Source organism: Pezoporus occidentalis, unplaced genomic scaffold (assembly GCF_034315485.1).
Source record: "Pezoporus occidentalis ecotype Australia unplaced genomic scaffold, CSIRO_AGI_Poc_V1 ctg4, whole genome shotgun sequence".
Lineage (NCBI taxonomy): Eukaryota > Metazoa > Chordata > Aves > Psittaciformes > Psittacidae > Pezoporus > Pezoporus occidentalis.
Window position 1 is genome coordinate 22215118 of NW_026915724.1, and position 27770 is coordinate 22242887.

At 39.6% G+C, this 27770-nt stretch overlaps 1 protein-coding gene across 7 annotated transcripts in view; it reads right to left on the reverse strand.

Annotated features, from left to right (window-relative positions):
- Positions 1-27770, reverse strand: part of PPP4R1 (protein phosphatase 4 regulatory subunit 1) — a 61136-nt gene that overhangs the window by 20730 nt on the left and 12636 nt on the right. For 3 of the 7 annotated variants that reach the window (XM_062632967.1, XM_062632970.1, XM_062632971.1), the window contains 7 exons: positions 24408-24492; positions 14797-14903; positions 5327-5469; positions 3766-3912; positions 3427-3534; positions 2633-2698; positions 383-541 (listed from right to left, as the gene is read on the reverse strand). In XM_062632967.1, coding sequence (XP_062488951.1) covers positions 383-541; positions 2633-2698; positions 3427-3534; positions 3766-3912; positions 5327-5469; positions 14797-14903; positions 24408-24492 — 815 coding nt within the window. Of the gene's footprint in view, positions 1-382; positions 542-2632; positions 2699-3426; positions 3535-3765; positions 3913-5326; positions 5470-14796; positions 14904-24407; positions 24544-27770 lie in introns of all 7 variants that reach the window. The other 4 variants (XM_062632966.1, XM_062632968.1, XM_062632969.1 and 1 more) reach the window with 2 other exon arrangements.

Consider the following 27770-nt stretch of genomic DNA (forward strand, 5'->3'; position numbering starts at 1 on the left):
CAAACCTAAAACCAACAAACACCACCACCACGCTCCACTGACCCGCTGCTCCCCAAAACAAGAGGCAGTGGTAGGGAACCTCAAGAAATACAAATGCATCACATATAATTGTCCAAGTTTGTTGACGATTTTCAGCAATATTGTCACAGGCAGTTCCCGTAGCTAAGAAAACTACACCCCTGACAGTTTTTCTGTTATGCTGCAGTGAAAACGTGAGGGACTTCCTACACCCACTGACAAACTAAGCAGTCTGAGAAGAATTTTGCTTGAGGCGAGTGAAACAAATTGTGTTATCCACACCTATGGGGAGAAGTTTTATATGGACTATCAGTAAAATCCTTTACATATGACAGCTAGTCAAGAAATAAAAAGCAATTCTTACCCATCGTGAAGGATCACTAATCAAATTAATAAAAAGGGTTGACAATTTTGTCCTCCGGACTTCCTGTGATGTTGCACAAGAAACTGCCATGAAGCATTCAGCACAGGCTTTCCTAACTCCCCACACATTATCAGAGCAGAGCTGGAAAAACCTCGGCAGCTGTTAGGAACATAGTGAGTAAATTTGCAAGTCTTAGCAGGCAGTACTTGTTTAGAAGCAAGTTCTTTTTTCACATTCATCTCCTGCATCTGGTTCTCTCTCCTCACACTCAGATACATTAGTTTAATATTTGCAAGACAAAGAGCACACATTCAGTAGCACCACCCTTCTAATCAGTTGATCTCATGTTACTTATGGATACAGGTAAGGACAATTCACCTGTGTGAAGAAGAGCAAGAAAGTATTATTTTTCAACCTCCTTTTATATATATATGTGTGTGTGTGTATTTGTAAGAGCCTCACTGAAATGCAAAAGAGCATCTTCAGAAAGAACAACCCTTTCTTTTCCAACTTCTCATTGTTAGATTTATCAATCTCTGTCACCACCTACCCTATAAAGGCAGGACCTAAATGCATAAAGGAACAGGGAAATGAGAAAAACACTACATTTGGTGCACAAGCAAACATGCCTGAACAGACCAAGGGGTTTACTAATAAAACTGAAGTATTCTGAAGTTGGTCAGGTGCTTGGGTTTGTTGGAAATGGTAGCAGTAAGGACAAAATGATGGACAGTGCAGGTGAAGCAAAGACATGCAGGTCATCACATGGCTGCCTTCATTTTCAGTAGGCAGTGTTGAAAGTAATACAACTGTTGCTACAGCTCTATTGATCTTCAGCTGTTGCTACTTTCTGCAGCAAAGCTTTCTGGACTTTGCTCCTGATTAAAAAGCATTTATGTTATAATCTGAAATTTCATCTAAAGCCATTCAGCTTCCTCCTCCCCCTCCACTTTGGTGTTTTTTTTTTTTTCCTTTTAATAATACAGAAAAGGCAGAAAATGGCATTTTCTGTTATGGAAAGAGATCCCCAACCATCCCAGCCACATTACTGCTTTCACATAAAATAACTTTTTTATTTCATAGTTTAACTGCACACTCTACAAAGTTTTAATCCAAATTTATGACATATATAACTAAAAGATCATTTGTGGGAGAGAAATCAATTTACATCCCAAATTACAATGTGTGTAAATCTGCACAATGATACTTCATTATCAAATGGCTTGAATCACACAGTACCTAGGGAAAAATGTAGCAGATGCTGTAAGAAAGTAAGAAGTGCCCTGAGGGTCACACTAGGCCTACCTGTCCCAATACCACATCTGCAAAATGACACAGAGCCTTTTTCAAAGTCATGCATCGAAGTCCTTCACTAATCCATGGCACTCACTCAAAGTCTTCTGGCCCTCAACAAACTCACTGTTCACGTCCCCAAGAGGAAAAAGTTGGAAGAAGGAGCCCAGCAACTGTCAGGGCGATTTCTGCTCCCTAGCCCTGTAACGCCTCTAAGCCTATGAACACCCACCAGCTCCTTTGACACACCAGGAGAATGGGGGGCACTGCTAAGGATCCTCTGCTTACTACTCCCTGCTCCATCCAGTTCCCTTCTTTTCCATTTTCAATTTGTATCTCTTCCCTTTACTTCATTTGTTATTGCCCAGATTGATTTCTTTTCTCTGCCTTTCTTTCTCTTTCCCTTCTTCCCAGGAGGTCTGTGAGGCTTTGTTAGAGTCAGGAAAAGTTACTTTAAAAGATTAAACCAATGAACAGCAGCATTAAGTAATGCCATTTAAAAAGAGAACATATAAGCCTCACCACTTCTAGCAGTCTATGCCTACCATGCTCCTCCTGTATCTACAATCTCTCACTGTATTTATGGACAGTAGAAGACACATTTCTGCCTACTTCTTGCCTAATATATTTCTGAACTTGCAAATACTACTCTGAGCCTCCACCACCCAAACTATTTTCTTCAGTCTGGTTTAACTCTTCTCCCAGCTCTAAAACTGAGTACCCCTTAGCTCTAGACTGTGTGACTTGGCAAGTAAGAATGGTGTATTCATAGTAACTTTGAGATTTTGTAAACGTCACTCATAACCTCACATCAGCAAAACTGAAGAGTCCCTGCTCGTTTAGTCTCTTCTTACTAAAGCAGTGCAGTAGTTGTTCAATCATTTTAGCTGCCCTTCCCCTGTACCTTGTCCTGCTCCAGTACTGACTTATATTAAAAAGTATTAAAAAACAGCTTACCAGCATTTCTTCGGTGGCTTGCTGCCCAACCACGCTGCAGATATCCCCAAAATTGGCTGCACATACCTTGCAGACAAAATGCAAAAGGGTAACCAAGACTGTAGTTTTAATACAGCAAACAAAAATCAAAGCAAAAAAATAAACAGCTTCTAAAAACATAAACCCAGGTTTCAGCATAAACTCAGCATCAGCTACCTCCCCATTCCATCAGTTCCCATGGTTAAAAAGAAAATTAAAAATTGTTTTCTTCATTTCAAGCTTAATCAGCCTTTTTTAATCATGAAAGAACCATCCCAGAACTTAAGTGAAAGGGAAGAATAAAATGTGTTCAAACTGCTCTCAGATTAAAGAATACAAGAAGTTATCATGGAAAATAAGCTATGCAATTGCAGGGTGAAACCAACACACAGCCTCAGCACCTAAATACCATGACGGAGTATTGGTTTATTTCATCTTAACGAGCATCTTTCATCTTATCTGCAATCTACCATATAAGCTCAGGTGGCTGATGTTGTATCAGTTACAGCTGGTTCACATTTTCATAACCATCTACACAATCATAGGACAAGCAGATTCTTTCTTTATTCCTGATAATAAAGGTAAGAACTTTGGAAAAAAACTCAGTGTCAAATATAAAATCTGTGGAAATGCGAGGTACAAAGAAACTCCATAGCTTTCATTTATGCATGTCACAAATGAGACCTAGCAGGAAAAACCCATTTAGCCAAATGCAAGTTCCAAGTTCATGACATTCCTTTCACAGACAATCCAGACCAAATGCTGATAACTCATACCTTACGAACATGAAACATTCTGCAGTCACAGCACATCTCGCAAAACCTAGGAAGAACAAGTCTTTCTGTGATGTCCTTTCCTACCATGGAGGCCATTTTGCACATTATCTAAAGGCAAGACAGACACTAATCAGGGATGCTTGTACAACACAAAATTCTGTGTCAGTTAAGCAGAGGCTTTTTATGTTTACTTTTCATTTGTATGGACATAATGTTATTGAAAATTCTTTTCTCTTTAATACCAAATGGATGCGCAACTTGGAAACATGCTACCATGACTGGAATATCATGCATTCAAGCAAACTTTATACTGTGTGATTTGGTACTGGTGTTACTTACAGCCACGGCTTCTGTCTTCACATCGTCATTGCTGTCTGGAGCTGTCAGATCTATCAGAACAGGGCATACTTTGGTTTCTACATCGTATCTCTCTATGAGCTCTTGCTCCAACAGAACTAACAATGCTGCCTGGCTTGTTTTTCTCACCTATCATGAAAAGACAAAAGAATGAAGGAATTCAAAGAGAGGGGTTTTTTGTTTGAATAAATGCCCTGTATTTTGGAAGCTGTACCTATATACTGCCACACACCTATACTAGTCACACTCTGCAAGAGGACAAATGCTCCAAAAGCAGTTCTGCAAACACTTCATGTTTGAAACAAACTATGTTTGAACTGAAGAGCAACTGCACATTATAAACTAAGGCAGTGCTGTTATAAAAATGCCCACCTACATACTTCCGAAAACAGAGGACAGCAATGTCAAAAAAAGTAGCCACAGCAGAGTTCATGAAATCCATAAAGCGAAGCAGGACAACTACCTAGGAATAACAAAGTTTTAAGGAATGTGAATTTTAAACAAATCCTCTTTTTCTGAGATCAAAGTGTTCAGCTGACACTGAATAACTGTGTTTATTTCAAACATATTTGAAATGCTGAGACACTATTTTGTTCAGTTGTATCTGGGGAAAAAGAACAAAGCCTGCACAAAAATAAGATAGCCATTAATAATTGACTTTGTACATGGCAACCCCTGCCTCTCAAAAAAAAAGGAATTTAATCAGAAGAGAAAGCATTACATATAGCAAGAGACTACATACTGCAATGCAGTAATTTTGAAAACATCTTTGAGATCTTTGTTTCTGAGCAAACCAACCAAATGAACTATGGAGTATCAACAGAGGTTAAGATGATGAAAAGAATCACTGAATCTGCTAGCAGGAGAATGTCAAGCACAAGTATGGTTGTTATACAGAATCAGCAAAACAGCTAATTCATGCATAAACTCATGTATATTACTAAGAAACATAGGTTTGGGTATGTATTTTTAATTATGGAAAATCTGGGAAAGGCAAGGGAAAAGAGGTAACACTGAAGAGGCCCTAAATATTTTAAAATAATGTATTACCTAGAAGTAGTCCAGTCTGAAATGATGCAGAAAAGCCTACAAAAAAAGCTTTAGGCAAGCTAACTCACACATGCAAAGAAACAAAACACGAAAGTTCAATCCCAAAGACCATTGAATTGATACACAAATAACTGGTCATGAAGGTACATAATGGTGTTAAAAAATGAATTATATTGAGAAGTCAGGTTTTTGTGACCTACTGTTACTTTTTGCCAGAATTTAAATTATGTAAGCTTATCAAAATGACTGTTTGGTTTTGCCCATGAGAATATAATACCAGAAAAAAGGGCCCCAAATCAGAACAGATCATGTCTGATGAAAAAAAAATGTTGGAAAATTTCTTTAAGTAAAGTTCAGAGTGCCATGTATTTCATGTCCATTCAAACTTTTTACCCCAAAATACGACACAATCATATGGTGATCTGTTACTTGAACAGAGCATCACATCAGGTGCATTCAACTAGCAAATAAACTATTTGTAAAAGATACTTACCTGATTATTCTGGTCTGCGAGGTAACGCACCACTATAGGCAGTAAGTATTTGGAAAACGCATATGGGATTGAAGGTCTGTTCTCTTGACAGAACATAGCAATATGAGGCACCTGTTCCATTAGTTCTGCCCGCACTGTTGGCTCTGTCAGGGTCAAAATAAAACACAAAAAAAAGGCACAATAAGTGTTTACAAGCATAGTGCTAGAATAAGATGGTTCTGTACATACAAAGTACGTTCTCAAGGGCTCATGTCAGTGTGTTTCTATCGAGGTTCGTTTTGACAGGCACCATCTTTTGTCAAAACTAGGTACAACGGCACTCTGTACTGCTAAACTACTAAAGGGACAGGTCCGACATTCGCATTAATAAAAACAAGTCAAAACGAAGAGAGCAAACCATCAAACATTATGATATCATAATCTGTCTGAACTCCTTATGAGCATCCCTTACTTTAAAGAAACCTGCTAAGCACAAAGTAAACCCAAAATTGATACCAGTGAGAAGAAATGAGCTGAGGGGGACTCCTTGTCACAATCTCTCACACAACCAAAGGAGATCAGCTGTTTTCAAGACTAAAGTTGGCAAAACCACCTATTTTCTTCCTATATGGGATTCTGGTCCTCTTATCTGACAAGGCCTAGCTTCTTCACTTCTGGAAGAGGAACTTGAAACGTGCCAGAGAAAGTAATCCTTTTACACCTCAACATGGTTTTTCCATCTGTGTGATAACCTGCCCAAAAGATGGTTAAGCTAAGAGGCCTTGAAAACACCCTCCATTTGCAGCTGCATAGCAGCCAACACAGGGCACAGCAACTACATACAAGAGTCCTTCCTTCCTGAGATGGAGAAAGTCATCATCACTGCTGATAAGACTGTGCACAGCCCCTTACCCAAGAGCAACTCTTTCGAAATGGCTGCAGATGGGAAACAGCAGAATGACGAACCATCAGGCTGGGCAAGGAGGGATGGATGGCTGAAAGGCAAGTGACAAGGAGATAAGACTAGCAACTGAAGGTAAAGGAGACTGGAACTTGCTGGATAAGAAACTGGAACCAGGGCCCAATGCCAGGGCTGGAGGGAATCGCTTCCATCTTTCCCATAAGGCTGCTATTTCAAGACATGCCCAGGACATGATCCTGGCTGGTAAGGGTACAAGATACCCATGATAAGGGTACAAGAGGCTTCTGTCACAACACTTATCACTAGGAATTAACTCTCACTTCTTAGGACTTCTGCCTCATTTCTTGCAGCAGACAGACAATGACTTGCGGGCAGGGGAGGACAGAGGGAAGAGTGAGGAAGATAAATCTGGCTGAGGCTGCATGTTTGGCAGCAGTGCTTCTTAAATTGTTTCCGAATTTGCTTCAGGCAGTTCCCACTCTCCCAAACCCAAAAATCGTGGCTTCCATTATGCCAATGCAACTGTTTGTGCAGCCAGACAACAAACCATATCAAAGAACTGATCTAGCTGACACAGCTTTTGCCCCACCACAGCAACGTGATTAAACAGCAAGAACAGACATATCAGATTGGTTCCCTGTGCAATCACACATTTCCCCCATGTAGCAGAACTATCTGATGACAGAAGCAAGGCAAGTGGTGGTAAGAGAGGGTGCTGGGACTGCTTACTGCGATATTACCAAAACAGATTATCAAACAGAGTGAAAGAAGCAAAACGCTGAGAAAACCAATTCATTCCTTTGCCTAGCATGAAGATGTGCAAAATACTCAAACCAGACTCTTCAGAGAGTAACTGCACACTACCTATTTGACTGCAGTCAGAATTTTGTGTCATCATGGCTGAATACCACCACTGCGATCAAAGCCAACAAGAACTATGTATTAAGCATATCAAGAGCTATGTATAAAGCTTCAGACAACAGACACTCAAAATGGGCAGACTGTTTTGACTTTGATACCTCTACAGTTTGTCCACCCCTAGTAAAGTAATGGCAACATTTCCTTTCCCCAAATTGCCTGGGCTTGCTGTGAAACTGAATTCATAAATTTCTTTATGAAGCACTCCAGTAGGACAGCAATGAGTACCAAAAAGATAAGATCCTTGTTTCTTCAGAACAGGGTTCATCTATTATGCAACACTTTAGACAGCAGCCACACCACCTGACAATACGGAAGAGCTGCTCATGTAAAGTGAGCCCCCTTCTTCCTGAGCTGCTAAACAAGCTCTGGCTTTGTGAGGAATACAGACAGACGAGATGATGCAATTAAAGATTTGAAAAATTCATGCTCAGGAAAGAATTAGAACTGTAAAGTCACCTTAGTTCTTACATTCCCTAACTTCTAAGTACATGGCTCTATGATCTTACTAAGGCCAATTGAAACCAACAAACAAATGAGCACTGTGTATGTAACTGGCTATGTAACCCAACACCATAATTCACTATCAAAAAGGCATTTGTGCTGTTCTGGGGAATTACTGCTGCTATGCAAGAACCTTAACCTTAAGCTTACCAATTTAGATAAGAGCTCAATTCTTCCAAATGCTGAAGCGTATGTTCCAGTGTGCACTGAATAGAACTTAATCTTGCAGTCTGATGGGGTTACAGTACAGCTTTTCCTTGCATTATGTTTCCTAAAGATCCAAGCAACAATGCCAAAAATTTCCACTAAAGATACAGCAATTTCTCATTCCCTTCGTACATTCCTCAGCTTTGCCTTTAGCTTAGACGGGTGGCAGATCCAAGTAGATTCCAGCAGACTTCAACACAAGACAGTGTCTGCCATTTCAGTTTAAACTTTCTTGTTGTTTGTAACAAAGTTTCTGGTTTTGTCATCAACGCAGTGAACAGAGCATGGTGGTTATCAGTTAAAATAATTACACACAGCTTCTTAAAGCATAAACTCATCCAGCTGGGGAACACATCTGGATTATATATGTTTTGCACTGTAAAATACAGTCAGGACCAGGCCTTCACACAGTATAAACAAAATCTGGGTGGAGAATTTTGCTCCACATCAAGACAGAAAGTTTCTATTTTAGGCACACTGGAAAAATCACTGGGTACAACTAGGTTCTCCATAGCATTTGCTTGGAACAGTATTTTTATGTTTGGCAGAGGAAGTACTTTTAAATGCTGCTCTTTTCAAGCTACCTCCTGAAGGTACGAGTCTGTGCCTTAAAGTAACAGGCTACAAGAAAAAAAAAAAAATGCTTCAACTTGCCAAAACAAAAAAATGTGGAAAGAAATAGTAATACAAAAAATAGATCTCAGAAGCAAAGTCATCCTTGTTTTCCTCAGTCACTAGGCACTTTGTTTGATTCTAGGTCTTGTGTATTCCCTAGATACAGAATTATACTGAAGTGATGTTCAGAAAACAAGCAAAATTAGGAGAATGATAGAAGAAAATTAAAACAGACTTCCATTTCTTCTGTTTGTGAAATAACTTTGAAAATCAGTTGCTAGAATAAAATGACATAGTTCTATTTCCAGACAACATGAAGCCAGCAATATATTCCAACCAACATCTCCAGAACCTGGGCAGACTCTGATCTGCACACACCAACCTTCAGTTTTAGACATTTCACAAATCAACTTCCCAAACTGACGTCAAAATCATAGAAGTAAATTAACTGTTCCTTCCTCATCCATGGAAAAACACTTGGATTTCCCCTACAGTTTCACACCATCTCTCATGTAAGCAAAATGCCACAATATTCATTGAGCTACTCCTAGCACATATATAGGAAAGCTAAGTAAGTGTAAGTGTAGTAATGTTTTTCATCCCTGCTGAGTCTCTGAGGAAGTAAAGCACCACAGTTAGCTGTATACTGAAAATTCAAAGGGGATTATTGCAGAGCTGCACAGTGTAATACCAACTAATTGCTCTAGAACAGTTATTTGTAAGTGAAGCAATTATTCCAGAGCCAGCTCACAACTAGATTTATTTCACAACAGGTTACTCTGCAACAGTGCACAGTGTTTAGAAGAAATTTTGCAAAGCTTTCATTATCTCAGAATGACCATTCTGGAATACAAACAGAAATTTCCCGTAACATTTTTGTGTTCTGAAAGTGTATATGAAAAACAACTACTGGTGATGTTAATGCTGTTTTAACCAACAATTTTGATGAATGTTTTAAGTACACCTGAGTATTAGTAATATTTGTTCTTATTAAGGGTTTTGAAAAGTTAAGGTGTAAGTGCATCATTTTGCATTTACACTTCCATTCTTTTGAAAACAAAAATTAATCTGGTGAAAGGCAAATTAAAATATTGACTCATATGTTCTAGAGAAACAAGCAGTGCAGAAGACACCTTTATGCCCCCCTCCCTGTAAAGATCCTCACTTCTGCATTCAGCCTGAGTATAAGGTCCACAGCATACCAAGATGCCTACAGCATGAGCAATAGTATGGGATTTGTATACATGTCCATTCTCAAACAATGTAATTTACATGATCAAAGACAAAGTTTGCACAAATTCTTCAGTTTGTCAACTCAACCTTTATCCATCCACTTCTTTCCTGAATGAAATTTTCCTTTCCCCCTTTTTTTTCCTTCTAGTGTCATCCTTATTCTCGACTTCCTCCATTTCCCATTTCATCTGTCCTTCCAACTTCCCTACCTTTTTGAAGACAAAAGAAAATCTAGGCAAGCAAAATGCACTATAACCAGAACCTGTCTCTTTTAGCTTAGGAATCCATCGGAAGGACTGATGTGTCCAGAGTGTGTGCTGCTTCAGTAGTCAGGTTCTTTACTCTTACTAATCAGAAACAGACTTCATTACTGACTGGCAGAGCGAGGAGTGAAATACAGACTAATGAGAGAGGGGTAACGTCACCATTAGTCATCCATCAGATGAATGGAGAAACAAAAAAGGAAAAAAGGATCACATCAAGAAAAGGAAAATGCATAGCTGAAGATAGAAGAAGTGGTATGGAAAATACTTCCACACCATTATGGAAAATTCCCATTAATATTGCTTACCTATCAGGATTTTGTTAAATGCAATGCTGTAATATGTGCTATTTGACAGGCATTGTTATCTCTCACTATGCCAACAGCAATTGAAATGGTCTTACTAAGTTAAGCACTCTATTAAGTAATTAAGGTCATGAGGCCATCCACATTAAGCCTGATTACACAGCTTCAAAACTTAATGACCAATTAGTCTAATAATTGTTTTTAAATTCAGTGAGTTTTGCAAACTGCATTCACAACTGATTCTATGCAGTACAGAGACTATTGGTCACTCAGGAGAAAAAAACCCTAGTTTATATAGAATCAAATAAACACTAGTCCTCTAGGAAGTCACTTTCCCCCTCCCCCCCATCATTCTTGCAGTAATTCTGCTATGGCTAACTTTCAAAGCCAGTTAATCATACCTGTGCACACATGATGAAGCCTTCTATCATGCAAGTCATTCACAGGCTGGTACCAAAAAATAGTTTGCATGATACTAATTCACTTAAGTGAAAAAGACAGACATAAGGCCCTTGTTCAAGCTCACATGAAGTCTGTGGCTAGTCTACATTTGAGAATGAAGAAGGCCCAGCTGTTTTAACACAAAGATAAGCATTTTATCTCTAACAAGGATTTATGTGGGATAAGTTAAGATTTGCCAAACATTGGGCTTCTATGCCAAGCTGATTCTTAGCTTCTATAGATTCAAAGACACCACAAAAACATGTAAGTGGGAAACCATACCTAACATCCCTAAAGAAACAGAGAAATTACAAAGTGATTGAACAGCAGATTCAAGAGCAATACAAGGTATGTCAGCTGTAGCTATTCCAGAGAAATCACTACCAAAGTCAGCAGGGAAGTCCAGAGTTCTGAAGGACTGAGAAACATCCACACCCCACAGCAAAATCAGGCTTGGCAGCAACACACAACTACAGTAGTTAAGAAAACTACCAAAGAAAATATGCCTTTCAAACAACTGAGATTTGGAGAGAAAGTTTCTCTGGGAAGTAAGTGGGTTGGAGGCAGCAGATTACTCCCCAGCTGCGACTGACTGGTTTCCTCCACTCATCAGCAATTCTGTGCTGCCATTTACATACAGCAGGACATGACACCAGAGCACAGCAATTCCTGCGTTCCATCAACACTTGGAGCAACTCACTTCCAGTATCACCTTAAGTGGGTATTTTTTCCACAATAGAAACATACTAGTGATCTGAAAGCTGCAAAACCACATGTAACCTAGAACTAATTCACTGGAAAGAGTCCAAACTGCCCTGTCAGGAGAAGACCCACTTTATATAATTTGTATGTGCAGTTACACAATGGTAGTCAGAACTGTCTTTCACAAAATACGTTTCACTACAACTCATTGTGCATCCACCTGCAACCTGCACACTGACCTTTCATAGATATTAAAGCATCACTTAGCATTCTTTCAAGTACAGGCAACACTCAGTTCTTCTCCCCAAAAGAAACCTTCATAAATTAGCCATATTAATAGGACACTATTCCAAGAGTCCACATGAGTTTCCACCAAAAGCTGTTTGTGTGAGCATTTTTTTGTCAACAGTTTTTTTTAAAAACGGCTTTAGAGCTGGTATTTTCCTTTGCCACCATGCCTCAAAAAATGTAAGAAAGTAAGGTCTTGGCTAGCCAATTGTTATGTGAAGTTCTGTGTCAATCATACCAAGCCATAGTCTCATGATTTTTTGTACCTCCCCTCCTGCAATCGTGTATTTGAACACAGATCTTTTTCTAGTAAAGATTAATTTCTATTGCACATTAATGCAGCATTTAGCGCAACAGAGAGGACATGTAGCTTTCTAAGTGTTACTGCAGTATATGAAGAATAAGAGTAATTACTGTTTTGAAACTTTCTTGCTCTCAAACTAGAAATGGCTGTCTCATCGTAGCCACAGCTTATTTAACAAAAAACCCCAACACCAAGCAACAACTGAAAAAAAAAAGCAGCTAAAAAAAAACCCCAACACAAACACAAAACAACCAACCCAAACCCTAAAATGACCTAAACATGTTTCTTTTTCAAGCAAAGACCACATCTGAATGACATCAGCCCAACTACAGGACTTCTGAAGTTGTAGGCCAACGGACTGCTTATTTCTAGTTCACTGCTGTACTTGTATTTTAGATAACAGCAGCAGTAGCACAGAGAGCATGGGTATTGTGCAAGACTAATGAATATCACCTATTAGAAACAAGACGACCAGTACATAGTTTAGTTTGACTTCCCAGCAGTTTGTATTTGCCCACAGAAGCTGTGGCTGCCCCATCCCTGGCAGTGTTCAAGGCCAGGTTGGTTGGAGCTTTAAGCAACCTGGTCTAGTGGAAGGTGTCCCTGCCCATGACAGGGGGCTGGAACTATATGAGCTTTACGATTCCTTCCCACCCAAACCATTCTGTGAATTTATGATTATTTATTTACGAATTTAAATATGATGACTGGACTCCAGGATGACCATACAGGTATCCGGCTCTAACCAAGCAAGTCAAAACAGAGATATTTTGTTTTCTTGTTCCAAATTCAGTTGTTTTGTTGTTTTGATTTGGTTTTTTGTTTTACAGAACAGGTCAGAAAAAGGTATCATAAATGGTAAAAAGCATCAGATAAAAATTAAAACCAAGCCTAGTAATAGCAACCTTAACCAAAATCCCCAAACCCCAACACCCTCCCCCCCCCCCCCCCAAAAAAAAAGACAACAAAATCCACCGGGCTGTAGTTTGAATAATAGTCAAGCGTATGTATTAGTGTACAAAGCAGATCTAGCTCTCTAATGAATTTTCACATGGTTTAAGACACAAGGATATTCTAATAACCTGTCTTACAGAAACAGGCTAAGTCAAATACTGCAACTGCTCGAGGCACAAGACTCACAGTTGAGTTTACAGAAACTTAATTTGCGGGGCAGCTGCAGAATCCAGTGCTACTAGTTTGGCAGATCTGAGACAACTTCTACAACGCAGGAAAAGCCTGAAATGCTGCTTTTACTGACACTGAGAAAATATCAACCCTGGCTAAAAGTGTACTCCACCCCTGTTAAAGGAAACAAATGGATTTCGGCTCAACTCTTGGTTTTCATTACATTTCTAATCCAAGCAAACTTCAATTTCACACACTTGGTCATCAATGAAAAGCCTACAGCTACAAAACTGCTTCACAAGGCCATTTCCCCCTGGGGACACAGCTGTCCTATTTTCCAAACTTGAAATAAAGCTTCAGAAAGTTTCTGATGCTCAAAAACGTTAACATATACAGATTTTGAAGCAGAGCTTTGCTAAGAAAGCACTCTAGAATCAGTAGCATGCCACTGTTGTCAATTAAAGACACATTTAATCCTAACTGAATAGTGACCATTTTTCCTCTTAAAGAATCCTTGGAGAGATACTCAATACAATTGTGTACTGCTTACAATAGGCTATTTTTCCTGGCTAAACAAGGACATTCCCTCAGAAAAGTAAAAATGTGTGTTTTAAATTGTCCTGGGTTCAGCTGTAGCAGCAGCAGCTGTAGCAGCACATACATAACTGCTACAGTTGAACCCAGGACATAAAGGAAGACAATAATGACAGAATAACAGAAATCAGCAGAATACTTTTTTACTCTTGGAAAGCATTATGTTCTGCAATCCCATAAGGGAGAAAAACTAACAGACATTAAACTGAAGAAATGTTTTCTTCTCATACAGGATTTAACACAAATGTCTCTCCACAGCACTTCTACAATGACAAAAAAAAAAAAGAACTTCTGATCTTCTGTGATGTTTTGCTGCTGAAGCCTTCCTTCTTCCTTCAGGTGCTTAAACTGTATCAGCTTTGTTGAAATCAAATCCTTAATTCTTTCTAGAGCATCTTCAACCTGGATTTTTTTTTGCAGCTATTTTTCCCTTCACCCACTCTCCCACCACTTTTTAAACACTCATTTTCTTTTACTTTTTTTTTTTTCTTGTCCTGCTTTTGCCTTTTATTCCAAGCACCCAGTAGTCTCAATATACTCACAAAGGCAAAAGGCAAAAGCCCTTCTCTATCTACAGAGCCCTCCTAACTCACTGCTTGTATCTGCATCTTGTCACCAATTTCTGCTGCCTCTCTTACCTTCCCACCTGGTCGCCCAAAAGGGACCAAGAGAACAACTTCAGCATTTAAATTCTATCAAAACTAATCGAAGTTTTGCACAATGTTTTTCAAGATTCTTATCAAGATAGGAAATTTTCACAACCTAAAATAATCATGCAGATCTGCTAGGTAGCTGAAATACATAATTAGTTATTAAAAAATGTACTGATGGAAAGTCGTAATCCTACATTTTGAAGGGGCTTAATTCTCTTGAGAAAAATAGTACAGAAAAAGTCATCTTGGGGGGGGGGATGATTTACCAAAATTAAATTTTACAGTATTTTATTGCATTTCAGAAGCCCAGTTTGAACATCAAAAGATGAGAAAGCACATACTGGTCCTGTGCTGAACACAGGTTCAGCAATTCTGACTCTCCCTCATAAAACCAGGAAAATGTTTAATGCTACCTACCTGAATCATCAGCTAATCTGCTGATTCTCTCCAACACAGCAATACAATCTCTCTCATCATCACTGACTTCCTTCAAAGTGTCCAGCAAACTTCGAGCCACCATTTGCCTAGTTTACGAGAAAGATTAAAAATTAGCATTATTTGTGTCCAGAAATACAGCCAAAACCAAAAAGTTGTGCAATCATACAAGTTTCTTAAACTAAAAAGTAAAATTTTGTAGATTCACCTTTAACTGTTAGTTCTGCTTGGGGAATTAATTCTGACGATAACCCTAAAGAACTGTTAACTTTAAATGTAACATTAAAAGTACCCCTTTGGCTTACAAGGGTAAGAAAAACCAGCCACAAAGACAAAAATGAGTAAACATCCGGCAAGAGGGCAAACAGGCACTGAATGTTAGGAAGTCAGTGTCAGCCTTCCACCTTCACCTCTGAATTCCCCAACTTGCTCCACATGAAGGAAGACAACTCTACTACTACTATTGTCAATTTGAAAAAGAATTACTAACATTTCAGGAAAGCATGAGCACTCAATCTGAAGATTTCCATACTGATAGTGATGTTTAGAAACTAAACTTCATTCAAATGCTATCTGGAGCACTGTGAAAATAAAACGTACTATGCCTGGGACATACATTACGCAAAGTAGATAAAGAAACATTAAGAAAATATTAAACAAGTCAGAATCAATAATTTTCTAAGGATTAATTTGTCACTGACTAAGTTGGGGTTTTGTCCTCCAAGGTTCTGTTGCAGCCTATGTTACAAAGTCATACCTGTCAGTTACCTACACAGCCCTAAACACTAACTTTTTAAACAATGAAGCCGGCAAAGTGTGGCTATCAACCTTTCTCTTCAGCAACAGCCTGCAACAGCATAACTCTTCCCCCCCACACACACACTTTTGGACACCATGGGTTGAACATGAGTTCAGAGAGCTAGCAGGATTATCCTAGCAGTGGCATGGGCCAAGGAACAGCGTCCAACATGCTCCTAGCTCCTGTACTGCCCGAGAGCAATTTATCAAAATGCTGAAGCAGCAAGGGTCAAGTGCAACATTATTTCCAGAACTGACTGATGGAAATGTTAGGAGGTAGCCTAGACACAAACAATGTTTGTTGACAGACTGCAGTGCCCTGAACAAGAGCAGAAGCATAACTAAAATTGATCATGCTTACTACAAACACTGAACATCAGCAATGGTCACAAACTGGTAAGAAACAGAGGGTTACATTCCTAGCATACAAGGGAAGCCCAAGAGCTTTACAATTCCATGCAACTGGAGAAATGCAGTAGGTTTTCATGAATTCCAAAAGCTAAGCAGATATTCAGTTTGAGAAAACGGAAGTATCAATAATTTAAATGTTTCACACTGGCCCCTTGCAAAAGTATCTTGAACTAAACTGTTTTGACATTACAGCTCAACAAAATCCTGTAAGAAAACAACCTGCAAAACTTGTTCGCCTTTAACAAATTTCCTCTCCCTCACCCTTTTCAGCGTCGTAAACATGCAACATCTCTCAGCAGAGACCTTGATATGCAACTGGAAGTTCAGCTACCAAAATCCTAATGGAGGGAAACAGACTGTGACACACTAACCTAGAAGCAGAGTTGACTTGGTCTTTTAAAGGGCTGGACACCTCTGAAAAGAGAAGATGGACACATGAAGCATATTTCACAAACCAGCCTGTCTAGATGCATGTGTCAAACATAACCTTGGGAAGCGAGAGACAAGTCAGCTGACCCACTAAGTTGGTCTCAGCAAGTAAGGAAGCACACTAAACAGGACTACATCCCATCTGGCTCCTGTGGACTATGGAATGGCTCTCTACTATGCTGTGAGCTTTGAGCAGACTTTCATATCCTCATACAGCTTTGTTAGCAGTACCCTGAACTGTGGTACTTTGATCCCACAGTAAGTTTTTGCCAGCTCCTATGAGTTGGCCAGATCGTTATGCAGAAGTAGCCACCCTGTAAGCTCACAAACCTTCTGTTCAAGAGGAGACGAAAACACAAATCCTAACCTGAAGTAGATAGGACTTACTTATTAAACCCATTCAAAGCTAAGAAGGGCCATTCAACTCTTCCCCTAGGCTAAATGTAGAAGATGGCTCCCACCTGCACCCTGGTGCTATTACCCTCTTTTGCTTGTAAAGGAATCAATGGACCTACTTTTATATTAAGCAGCTTCTGTTAAAAAGCTTTACAACAAAAGGCAGCATGGCAAACTGGCAAAACTTAACTGGGTAGGCAGCCAGTAATAACAGGGTAATCTCTTAACTCCATCCATCCAGTGTCCTGGGAGATGATGTCCACTCATGCCCTCCAAACATTACAGGCTCTGACCTAGTTCTGCCACTATAGCCAGCAAGCTGCCAAAATTCTTCTTGTGCCTCCAAGACACAAAAATAGGACACAGAGCTAAACCTACCTCACATTTGCCACAGCCTGAGAGCTAGAGTCTAGCAACTAATGCACAATGACTAGAGCCCTACAAACTCACACTTTAACATGCTCTGCTTAAGGAGAGCAGAGTAAGCAAGGGTGCACAGAAGGCTGTCTAGCAGTCTGATCTTTCTTTTCAGGCAAGCATTGGTGGCTGAGCTACAAAAAGCCAGCAACAGACAACTGCAATGAACTATCAATCCACAGTAGCACAGCATAAGGCAAGGCTGCCCAGCAACTGGCCAGATGAGTACCAGGTGAGCATTCGTAGAATTGTAACTGAGCTCTGAAGGATGACCTGTCTGCTATAAACACAGACCAACAAAACAGGCGGACATGCTTCAAGAGGCAATGAGATACCTCCTGTGACAGTCAAAAGGAAGAGGAGAAGTCTTCTTCTACAGATAACAACATGTCCCCATAAACTGCATTCTAAAGGAAATCAGACTCTTTCAAGTACATATGTGACAGAAATGAGTCCGCAAATATTAATGATGATAATAAAAATTATTTCAATGGCATACACTCTTGTACTATATATTGCTCTTGGTTATCAGGGCACAATTCTGGGCTAGGATGAATGGTTTCTTGCTATTTCCTTCGTCACTGGCTTGGGTTTGTGCAGGGCTTGCTTCTAATGAGATACCAAGCTCCACTAAGAACTTCTACCTTTACACATTCTCACTGCCAGCAGAGTTGTCCTCATTGCAGGAACTAACAGAATTGTATCTTTTTATTCATTCAGTCAGATCTGATTCCCAAATCCTCCAAGTCCAAAGAGACTGTTTTTTTTAGGTGCTCTGGCAAGTGACACTTCAAATCAGTGACCCTACAGCTGCGAACTCTCTAAGGAAATTATTTATTCACCACATATGTCCCTGGTATACAACTTCCACACAAGTAGCAATTCATCTATTTAGCCATTAAATAGCTTAGAGACCAAAAGGAGAGAGGTCAAAGGGTGGAATGTAGCATGCAACATGCTTCATAGCATGCAATAGTGCTTTCTTTGGCTATTATGTGCCAAAGTGGAGGATAATTGGCAAAGTTCATGTTTTCATGAGCACACATGGGGAGAGCTTGTCCAGTGGTAGAAAAACTGACAGGATATCTTGTAGGCACGCTTCCCTGCATTTAGCAGCAGGATAAAAAGGAACAGATTACTAACACCCTGCCCTTATGCCCACACGCAGGTGACAGATACTCTGACAGACTCTGTATGTGCATGAATTAGGATTTGTGACCATATACCCTCAGAGAGGAGCTATAAATGTCTTTGCTTGGCTCATTCAAACTCCTTTTATGCAATCATTTGCCTTTATTTGGAATCAATACTGGGAGTTCTAAGTGGTATAACTACTATGTACCAACCACCATCAGTAGCTCTTTAAGACATTTCTACTAGAATTGTGGTCAATGGCTCAATGTCCAGCTGGAGACCAGTAACGAGTGGTGTCCCTCAGGGATGGGTGCTGGGACTGGTCTTGTTTAACATCTTTGTCGGTGACATGGACAGTGGGATTGAGTGCGCCCTCAGCAAGTCTGCCCATGACACCAAGCTGTGTGGTTTGGTTGATACACTGGAGGGAAGGAATGCCATCCAGAGAGACCTTGACACGCTTGTGAAGTGGGCTGATGCCAACCTCATGAAGTTTAACCATGCCAAGTGCAAGGTCCTACACCTGGGTCGGAGCAATCCCAGGCACAGCTACAGGTTGGGCAGAGAAGAGATTCAGAGCAGCCCTGTGGAGAAGGACTTGGGGGTGTTGGTTGATGAGAAAATGAACATGAGCCAGCTTCAGTGTGTGCTTGCAGCCCAGAAAGCCAACCGGATCCTGGGCTGCATCAAAAGGAGCATGACCAGCAGGTCAAAAGAGGTGATCCTGCCCCTCTACTCTGCTCTTGTGAGACCTCACTTGGAGTATTGTGTGCAGTTCTGGTGTCCTCAACATAAAAAGGACATGGAACTGTTGGAACAAGTCCAGAGGAGGGCCACGAGGATGATCAGGGGACTGGAGCACCTCCTGTATGAAGACAGGCTGAGAAAATTAGGGCTGTTCAGCCTGGAGAAGAGAAGGCTGTGTGGAGACCTCATAGCAGCCTTCCAGTATCTGAAGGGGGCCTATAAGGATGCTGGGGAGGGACTGTTCATTAGGGACTGTAGTGATAGGACAAGGGGTAATGGGTTAAAACTTAAACAGGGGAAGTTTAGATTGGATATAAGGAGGAAGTTCTTTACTGTTAGGGTGGTGAGGCACTAGAATGGGCTGCCCAGGGAAGTTGTGAATGCTCCATCCGTGGCGGTGTTCAAGGCCAGGCTGGTGACCCAAGGCCAGCCTTGCGTGACACGGTTCAGTGCGAGGTGTCCCTGCCCATGGCAGGGGGTTTGGAACTAGATGATCTTAAGGTCCTTTCCAACCCTAACTATTCTCTGATTCTGTGATACGCATTCGAAACAGCATTCTTCTGTTTTAGTGGAGGTATATTCTGCATGCAAGCCCTAATTTTCAAATATGTAGTAAAATTACATTCTTGACAAAGTGGAAGTGGAGAACTGCAAAGGCTTATGGCTTAGCCCTGATACATCCAGAAATTTACTATTGCCCTTAATTCCTTGGAAAGGAATTTCTCAGTTAATGAAACACAATATACACATCCTGAACACTTTTGAACTGTTTTCCAGAATCACAGACATGTAAAGCCAAGGCTTATATTGTGACTGTTGCAGTCAGGAATCAGATAACCACATTAAAATAATTCGTTGTCACACATGGCCTCCTTTCTGATGTTAATCTTTTCCATCCGAACTCTCAAAGCCAGAAGGTTACCTTCTACCAACCAAACCAGAAACTATGTGCCATAAAGTCAGAAGCATATATTTTAGCCAAAAAAGACAAGTTACCCAGAATGCTTCAGGCCATATCTTCACCTACACTGTCAACAGTGAAGAGTGCTACTGATAAGCTGTACATGACTACACACACCTACACTTAATCCCTCTTTGACTCCCAATATATCCTCAGTTACTGCTGAGTGCTGCTCTACAAGTATACTGGAGTTAAACTATTTCAAAAGACATCAGGTATTCTCCTCAGGGAAAAGCAAGTAAGTACTTTAGAACACAAAGAAGCATGACAAACGCATAGCTTAAAAATATCTACCTTGATCTGTAGACATAGTCTTGATAGCCAAAACTGATCATAGTGATGACTGAGAGTCTGCTACCAAGATTTGCTTTGGTTTGAAAAGAAAGGGCAACACAATTCCTACAAAGTAAGCTGATCAAAAGGAAAGGCCTGGCTTTCAAGAACTCTCTCACTATTTGAACAGATCAAACAGTGAGGATTTTATACTTTTGAGCCTTCTTAATGAGAAATGGAAGCAAGTTGACATTAATAAAGCTTAGTAAAACCAACCAAGAATTTTTAAAATGAGAAGACACAAAAGCTATGCTGCAATCTGCACCAGCAATTAGATTTTAAAGCAAACAGCAAAAGGGAATCCTCATCCAAGCATGCATGCACACACATACCAGTGCTACCAGACACAAGGAGACCTTGTTTCAGGTCTTGACTTTCTTCTCGGCATCTACTCTTGATGCAATCTGATACTGGATTATTAAAGCATATGCTAGAAATGCTTCTCAAATCTGGTTTGAAGGCTGTCTCTATTAATAAAACTATAAAAAGGATTCCATTTGCCTTAGATTTCAGATACAAGACCAGTTGAGAGAGTTGGGCTTGTTCAGCCTGGAGAAGGCTCGGGGGAGACTGTATAGCAGCTTTCCAGTACATAAAGGGGGTCTACAAGAAAGCTGGAGAGGGACTTGTTTACAAGTACTGACAGGACAAGGGGGAATCACTTTAAACTGAAAGAGGGTAGTTTTAGATTAGTTATAGGAAGAAGTTCTTTACTGTGAGGGTGGTGAGACAGTGACAGAGAAGCTTGCCCAGAGAAGCTGTGGATACCCCATCCCTGCCAGTGTTTGAGACCAGGTCAGATGGGGCTTTGAGCAACCTGTCCAAGTGGAAGGTGTCCCTGCACATGATACAGGAGTTGGACTACGTGACCTTTAAAGGCTTCTTTCAACCCAAATCATTTCACAGTTCTACAAAGAAGGGGCTACTGTAGTATTTGTCAAGTTCCTCTTCATTCTCATAGCCGAAGACATCTGTGGTGCTGATCAGCCACACTTAAATGTAGACCATATAGAGGATGTAGACCATAACACGCCAAAAACTGTCACACAGCAAATCCTTCCACCATTTGGGAAGCTGTTAAAGAATTCCATACCTCACTCTTTTCAGTTCACCATGTCAAAATTCATACATATTTAAATGAAGAAGCAATTCCTATTTGCAAGTTCCAAGTCTGAGCTGTTACATTTTTTTAGGATTGGGATATAGATCCATTTCCATCTCAGAGCAACTGACTTTGGCCTTCAGTCACATCACAGCTGAGAAATCATGACTGCTCAAGGAATCTTCTCGGAGACTAAGCTTTTGTAGTAATTGTTAAAAGTCACACACTGCAAATATGATACATAAGATGACATACCAGGCAGAAAATTACAATAAAAACAAATGCAAAGAGAAACAATACCTTAAAAGATACATTATGAGGGGAAAAAAAAAAGGCAAAAAACTAAACACTAAAAGCAAATTCATCCATTTTACAGGAAAAAAAAAAGAAAAAAATCTTGCCCTAATTTACTCAGGCTCAACCTTAGAATAGTTAGGGCTGGAAAGGACCTTAAGATCATCAAGTTCCAACTCCCCTGCAGGCAGGGACACCTCATACTAAACCATGTCACCCAAGGCTCTGTCCAACCTGGCCTTGAACCCTGCCAGGAATGGAGCATTCACAACTTCCTTGGGCAACCCATTCCAGTGCCTCACCACCCTTACAGTAAAGAATTTCTTCCTTATATCCAATCTAAACTTCTCCTGTTTAAGTTTATGGAATAGTTATCTCCAGGACGAGATATTTCTTACAGATTCTTCTCTAAGGGGAAAGCTGGGAGCCATGCTCATCTACCTCAAAAAAAAAAAAAAAGCAGCTAAAAGCTGTGCCTCACACTGTGTATCTCTGAAAAAATACGTCAGGTAAAATGGCGCTCTTTCTCAGTACAGTCTGAAGAGGGGAGGCATCTTGTCTTAGCTAAAACAGCTTCCCAGAGCCATACGATTATGTTTCAAGGGTTTGGACATCTATATTTTGAAGCTTCCATGCTAATGCAGGTTCAAGGTCACAGAGCAACCAAAACATTAACAACTCAATCATAAAATAAACTACACATATGTAATTGGATGTGATTATACCATACTAGCAAAGTTGTTTATCCATATCTTTTCCCTATAAAATGCTCCAGTTTATGTGTCTAGCAAAAATCTCCCTAGTTAATCCTGGGACTGACTGATGCTGAATCATCATAAACTGCCCGCAATAGTTACTATCAATTAGAGTGATATAATTGCTATTCACAGTTATATCACTAATGGTTATCATATACCATTTCCTTTATTTTCCTATGCTACCTAACACAGTAGGCCTCCAAACAAATCTAGGATTAAACAATGTGTTTATAGCAGCAAAAACCAAACCTATAAACAAGTTAATACAAAAAAAAAAAAAAAAACAGAAAAAAAACCTGAGAAAACTATAGTTTCTCCCCCCATCTTCCCCTGTAGAAAAGCACAGGCAAGTACAGGATGTGTAAAGCTGGGCAGCATCATCAAAAAGATTTCAAGCTTATGCATACCCCAACACTCCATGCAATCTATACTGAGAGACTCAGAGACAATTTTTTCTTAAATGGGAAAGTAAAACATTAGGACCACTCTTGTTAAAAATTCAAGTCACAGAACCTGAGTTTCTGATTTTGCTCTCCTCCCTGCTGGCTTTTATTACAGAATTGTCACCTATAGCCCTGAAGGGCTGCTCTTCCCTCCCTCCCCATGAAGTCAAACATGGAAGAATTCTCTCCTGGCTAGCAAATTGCTGGTGTCATCTCAGATTGTAAAATACAACAAACTTTGGATTTCAGGAAAACAGAAAACTTTAACATCAAACATTTCAGAACTGATTTATGCATACAGGTTTTTGCAGATTATAATAAAAGAAGCCATTCTATAATTGTTAGCTTCAGTCAGAATGAAAACCTCCCAAACAGGGGTGTATGTTCATACATGTAGTAAGGAATTTTAAGTACACTTCATATGACTCAAGTTAAACACAGGGCTAAACCCTTACAGAACTCGGGCCATAAAAACCAAAAGAGGCTAACCTACAGGGTGGCTGATCACAGACTTATCTTCTGCATACCACTGAATTAAGAATTCAACATAGAACCATAGAATCAGAGAATAGTTAAGTAAACATGCTTTATTAAGGATTTACTTGGCACCCAAACAAAACTACGTTAAAATACCAGAAAACCTCAACCTTAACATATTTCATACATTTCTATGATCTTGTAGCTGTTTACAGTTACAATTAAAATGATGGCGTTTAGTTTCTCCATTCCATTGCAGAGTGTCTGTGTACAAGGGATGGGGTATGTGTTCCTATCTGAAGTATGCTACAATACCTGTGCTTTTAAATTAAGCCACTAGCTCAGTGGCACTACAGAAACAAGAAGGGGGAAATGCAGACCACAGTATTAACTGGGCAAGTTCACTTTCAGTACCCAGAAACAGCAATACTCAAACCGTAAACTATGGATAAGGATGATATTGCAGAATACTTCTTGGGCTCCTCAGGAAATCTAGAGCTATCGTTATTATCCTCTCCTGACCTTTCATAAAGTGTTTTCTTAAAGTGACTTTCCACACAGAGTTACAGGTACAGTTCACTTATCTTCTAGTCATGTGTCAGCAGGAATGTAAACATACACAAAAAAATAAAAGGATGTCTTCCAATTAATAAGAAAGTTCAAGGAACCCTGAGCTACAGTTGCTGTGAAGGTAAGCAAACATTCTTCTGTTATCACTACTATCTTGCTCTAAGTAGGAGTATCAGCAAACAGAAGGAGTGGAAACTGAAGAATATTGTAAAGCTGTTGGGTTTTCTTTAATTACTTGTATCTTACACAAGTTGGCTTGTCAGAGTTGAATCAGATGCATAGTTTGCATATCGTTAGCCAGACAAGGTATTTAAAAAGCATACCTGTTAAATATGTTCTCACTTGCAGCGTACTTGTCCAGTCTTCCCAAAGGCGTCAGCATTTCATCTTGTGAGACAAAGTCCAGGGCTGAAGGTATAATAATCACATCAGACTCTGAGCTGTAGTCATCCACACCAACTATCAGAGACATCAGAAATATTCCTTATAATCACAAGTTTAACACTAAAATGATGTCTGTTGTTGGTCTGAAATAGTCTAGGCAACCTCCAATTGACAACGTATTTACTAACTGCATTCCCCCCAGCTTTCCCAAACACCCATAAGGACTTTTCTATACAACAGTGATTAATGACGTTTATTGCACTAAAATGGATTTTGAATAATTTTCTCTAAATTCCAAAACATGTTTCACAGAACATCCACAGTTCTCTGTATTTTTAGCTGAAAAACAGTATTTTTATCAAGTGACTTTTAGCTAGTTGTAAAGTCAGCTTTTTGAAGACACACAGACTAAAATCATAGTTGTAAGTATTCCTGAAATAAAGAGTTAATACAACATACAGAACACAAGAAGACTTTTTTAAATCTATATTAAGCATGTAGGAAAGGTCAAATGCGTGTGTTATATCCAATCATCAAATAAACTAGCATAATTATTAACCAGCACAAAAACTATCCCAGGTCACTTGCTTTACTCCTGAAAATACACTAGAGTACACTACAGCTATTCTTCAGTCTAGCCAAGCTTCTCTGAAAAGCCTTTTGAAAACTGGCGAATAGAGACACACAGAAGACAAAGACAGATCTAGAAGTCCAACAATTTTTATTTTTTTTAAAGTGAACTCTATGGAGGAAAGAAAGAGATTACTGTGCTCTTGCCTTTCACATGATTATATATACTATGTTACATAAATCGGTTATCAGATACTGTATCATTGTCTTCAACATTTGGAATACATAAGCAGGTACCATTTTCTGAACGTCTTTCTTTACATATTTCAATTTCAAAAGATTTAACCCTAAATTTCTCTAAAAGAGTAATATTTTTAGACCTAAATAGAGTTAACAGCATCCCTTTTACTAACAAACTAATTCTCCCCTTTCCTAGGTATAGAATCAACAGCCATTGTTTAACTGATTGTAAATCCCATCCCTGGAGGAGGATCCAAATTCTGCAGTTGCTGGTAGGACATGAAATCTTTGCCAGAAGTCAAATGAAGAAATGAGGGGAGGAGAGCAAGTGCGTAAGAATACCCTGGGCAATAGGTATAAGGAAGAGCATGCTAGTAGCTGTGAGATAAAGCAAATGGAAGAGCAATTTGGGGAGAAGAATTCGTGGTCTTGGATATGCCTAAGGTAGAGGATAGCAAACTTCAGGGAAGAGGAAGGACAGGTCAGCTGCAAAAAGCTACTGCAGAAAGCTATTGCATCACAAAGGGGAAGCACTTAGCAACCCCAAGTTTACACAACTGTTTGAACCCATGTTTGGTTTGGCTTTGTGGGTTTGGTTGTTTGGGGTTTTTTGTTGTTCATTTGGTTTAGGTTGGGCTGCCTTTTTCTTTTTCTTTTCCCCAAGAATGTTTTATTTTTAAAGGAAATGGGGGAGGGGGTGTAAAAGTTCACTCATAACGCAAGCTAGGATTTTATGCCAGGTTAAATTAACAAGGAACAGGCTACATCCTTTCACAGGGTCACAGGCCTTTAATTCAACCTATCAATTCAATTGAAACCAGTTTTCCTGTGTTTTCAGTTATGCTGTGCACCTTTCTCACAAGGACCAATCTTTTTAGAAGAGAATATTTCAGCTGAAGGTACCTACAATGATCACCAAACTGCCCAACCATTTTAGGGCTGACAGAGGTTATAACGTTATTAAAGGAAACATCCACATGCCTCAAACGCTGACAGCTTGGAGCACAGACCACCTGTCCAGGAAGTCTGTTCCACTGTCTGACCACCATCTCGGTAAAGAAATACTTTCTTATGTCCAGTCTGAACCTCCCCTGATGGACACAGCTTTAAACCATTCCCAGGTGTCCCATCACTGCACCCCAGGCAAAAGAGATCAGCATCTCCCTCTCCACTTCTCAGGAAGCTGTAGGCAGCAATAAGGTAGCCCCTCAGCCTCCTTTTCTCCAAACTAGACAAGCCCAAAGTCCTCAGCTGCTCCTCATAGGAACATTTTGTTGTCAACCCTCCAACAGTAGCAACTCACAAACTCAAGACATACTCTGAAGCAACACGTTCTGCAACATCCACACATGAAATGTTACGCAGATACTCCTCATTCCAGGAAATTAATTGCATTAATTTTTTTTTATCATTATAATTTCACCCTTCACTAGGGAGCTAAACCACTGCACTTGGATCAATTTCTAAACAACTTCAATTAATACTGTTAAATTGTGGCATAACAAAAAAAAAAAAAATCCCCATCACTTAATACTCAGTGAAATTAATCCTATGCCAACATCCTATTTTTTATTTTCCTATTTTACAGTCTGTTGATCATACTATAAATTTAAATGCATAAATTGAAGAAGAAGCTATTTCAAAATATCAATATTACTGTCACCATTATTTTATTTACCTATCAAATGCATGAATAAAAGCCCGACAACTGCATCAACTACCACTAGGTTTACTGCCTTTGTTTCTCTCCTCTCAACCTCAACTTTATGGTCATGTTTCTCTCTGTCCCCTCTACATTTATTCTCCAATAATATTCCTACTGCAAGTGGCCTGATGTAGATGCCATCTTATATAGTGCAGAACATGGCGACTGCTCACTCGGTATATCTTAACACATAAACATGCATCAAAGTTGACTAAATATCTGATTCCTTTGACTTAGTGAACAGAATGTTCTGATAACTTCTGCCTTGTGAAACTAGTTAACCAAACTGCTAAATCCACTCCATATCAGATGAAAATATCAATGATAAACTGAAAGCAGCTGCTCATATTTTTATCTGATGGATATCTCCTACTAGTTCAGACAGAAAGTGAGGTGTCTGCATTTGACTCTGCTGTGTTTGTGCATTGTAGAATTAAGTTTAGCACTAAACTGGTCTTGACGTGCCTCTGCTACTGATGCTGGGCAACATTTATTAAATATTGCAGCATCTCAGCTCATAGTCACAAAGGAGATCATTCAAATGGCAGCATCCTGATAAATGCAACACTTAATACCAACAGGGAAGAAAGGGGTGATAAAAATAAATCAATCAGTTAGCAAACAGTTTATAGTTCTATTAGCATTACAGTTATCTTACATATTCATTTTCACCTGGAACATGAAGACACGAATCCAAGTGAAAAGAGACATCAGTCCAGTAGAATAACAAAGCTCCTCAAGTTGATGTTTGTCTTTGACTTGCCTGCTTTGACATTCTCTACACTGG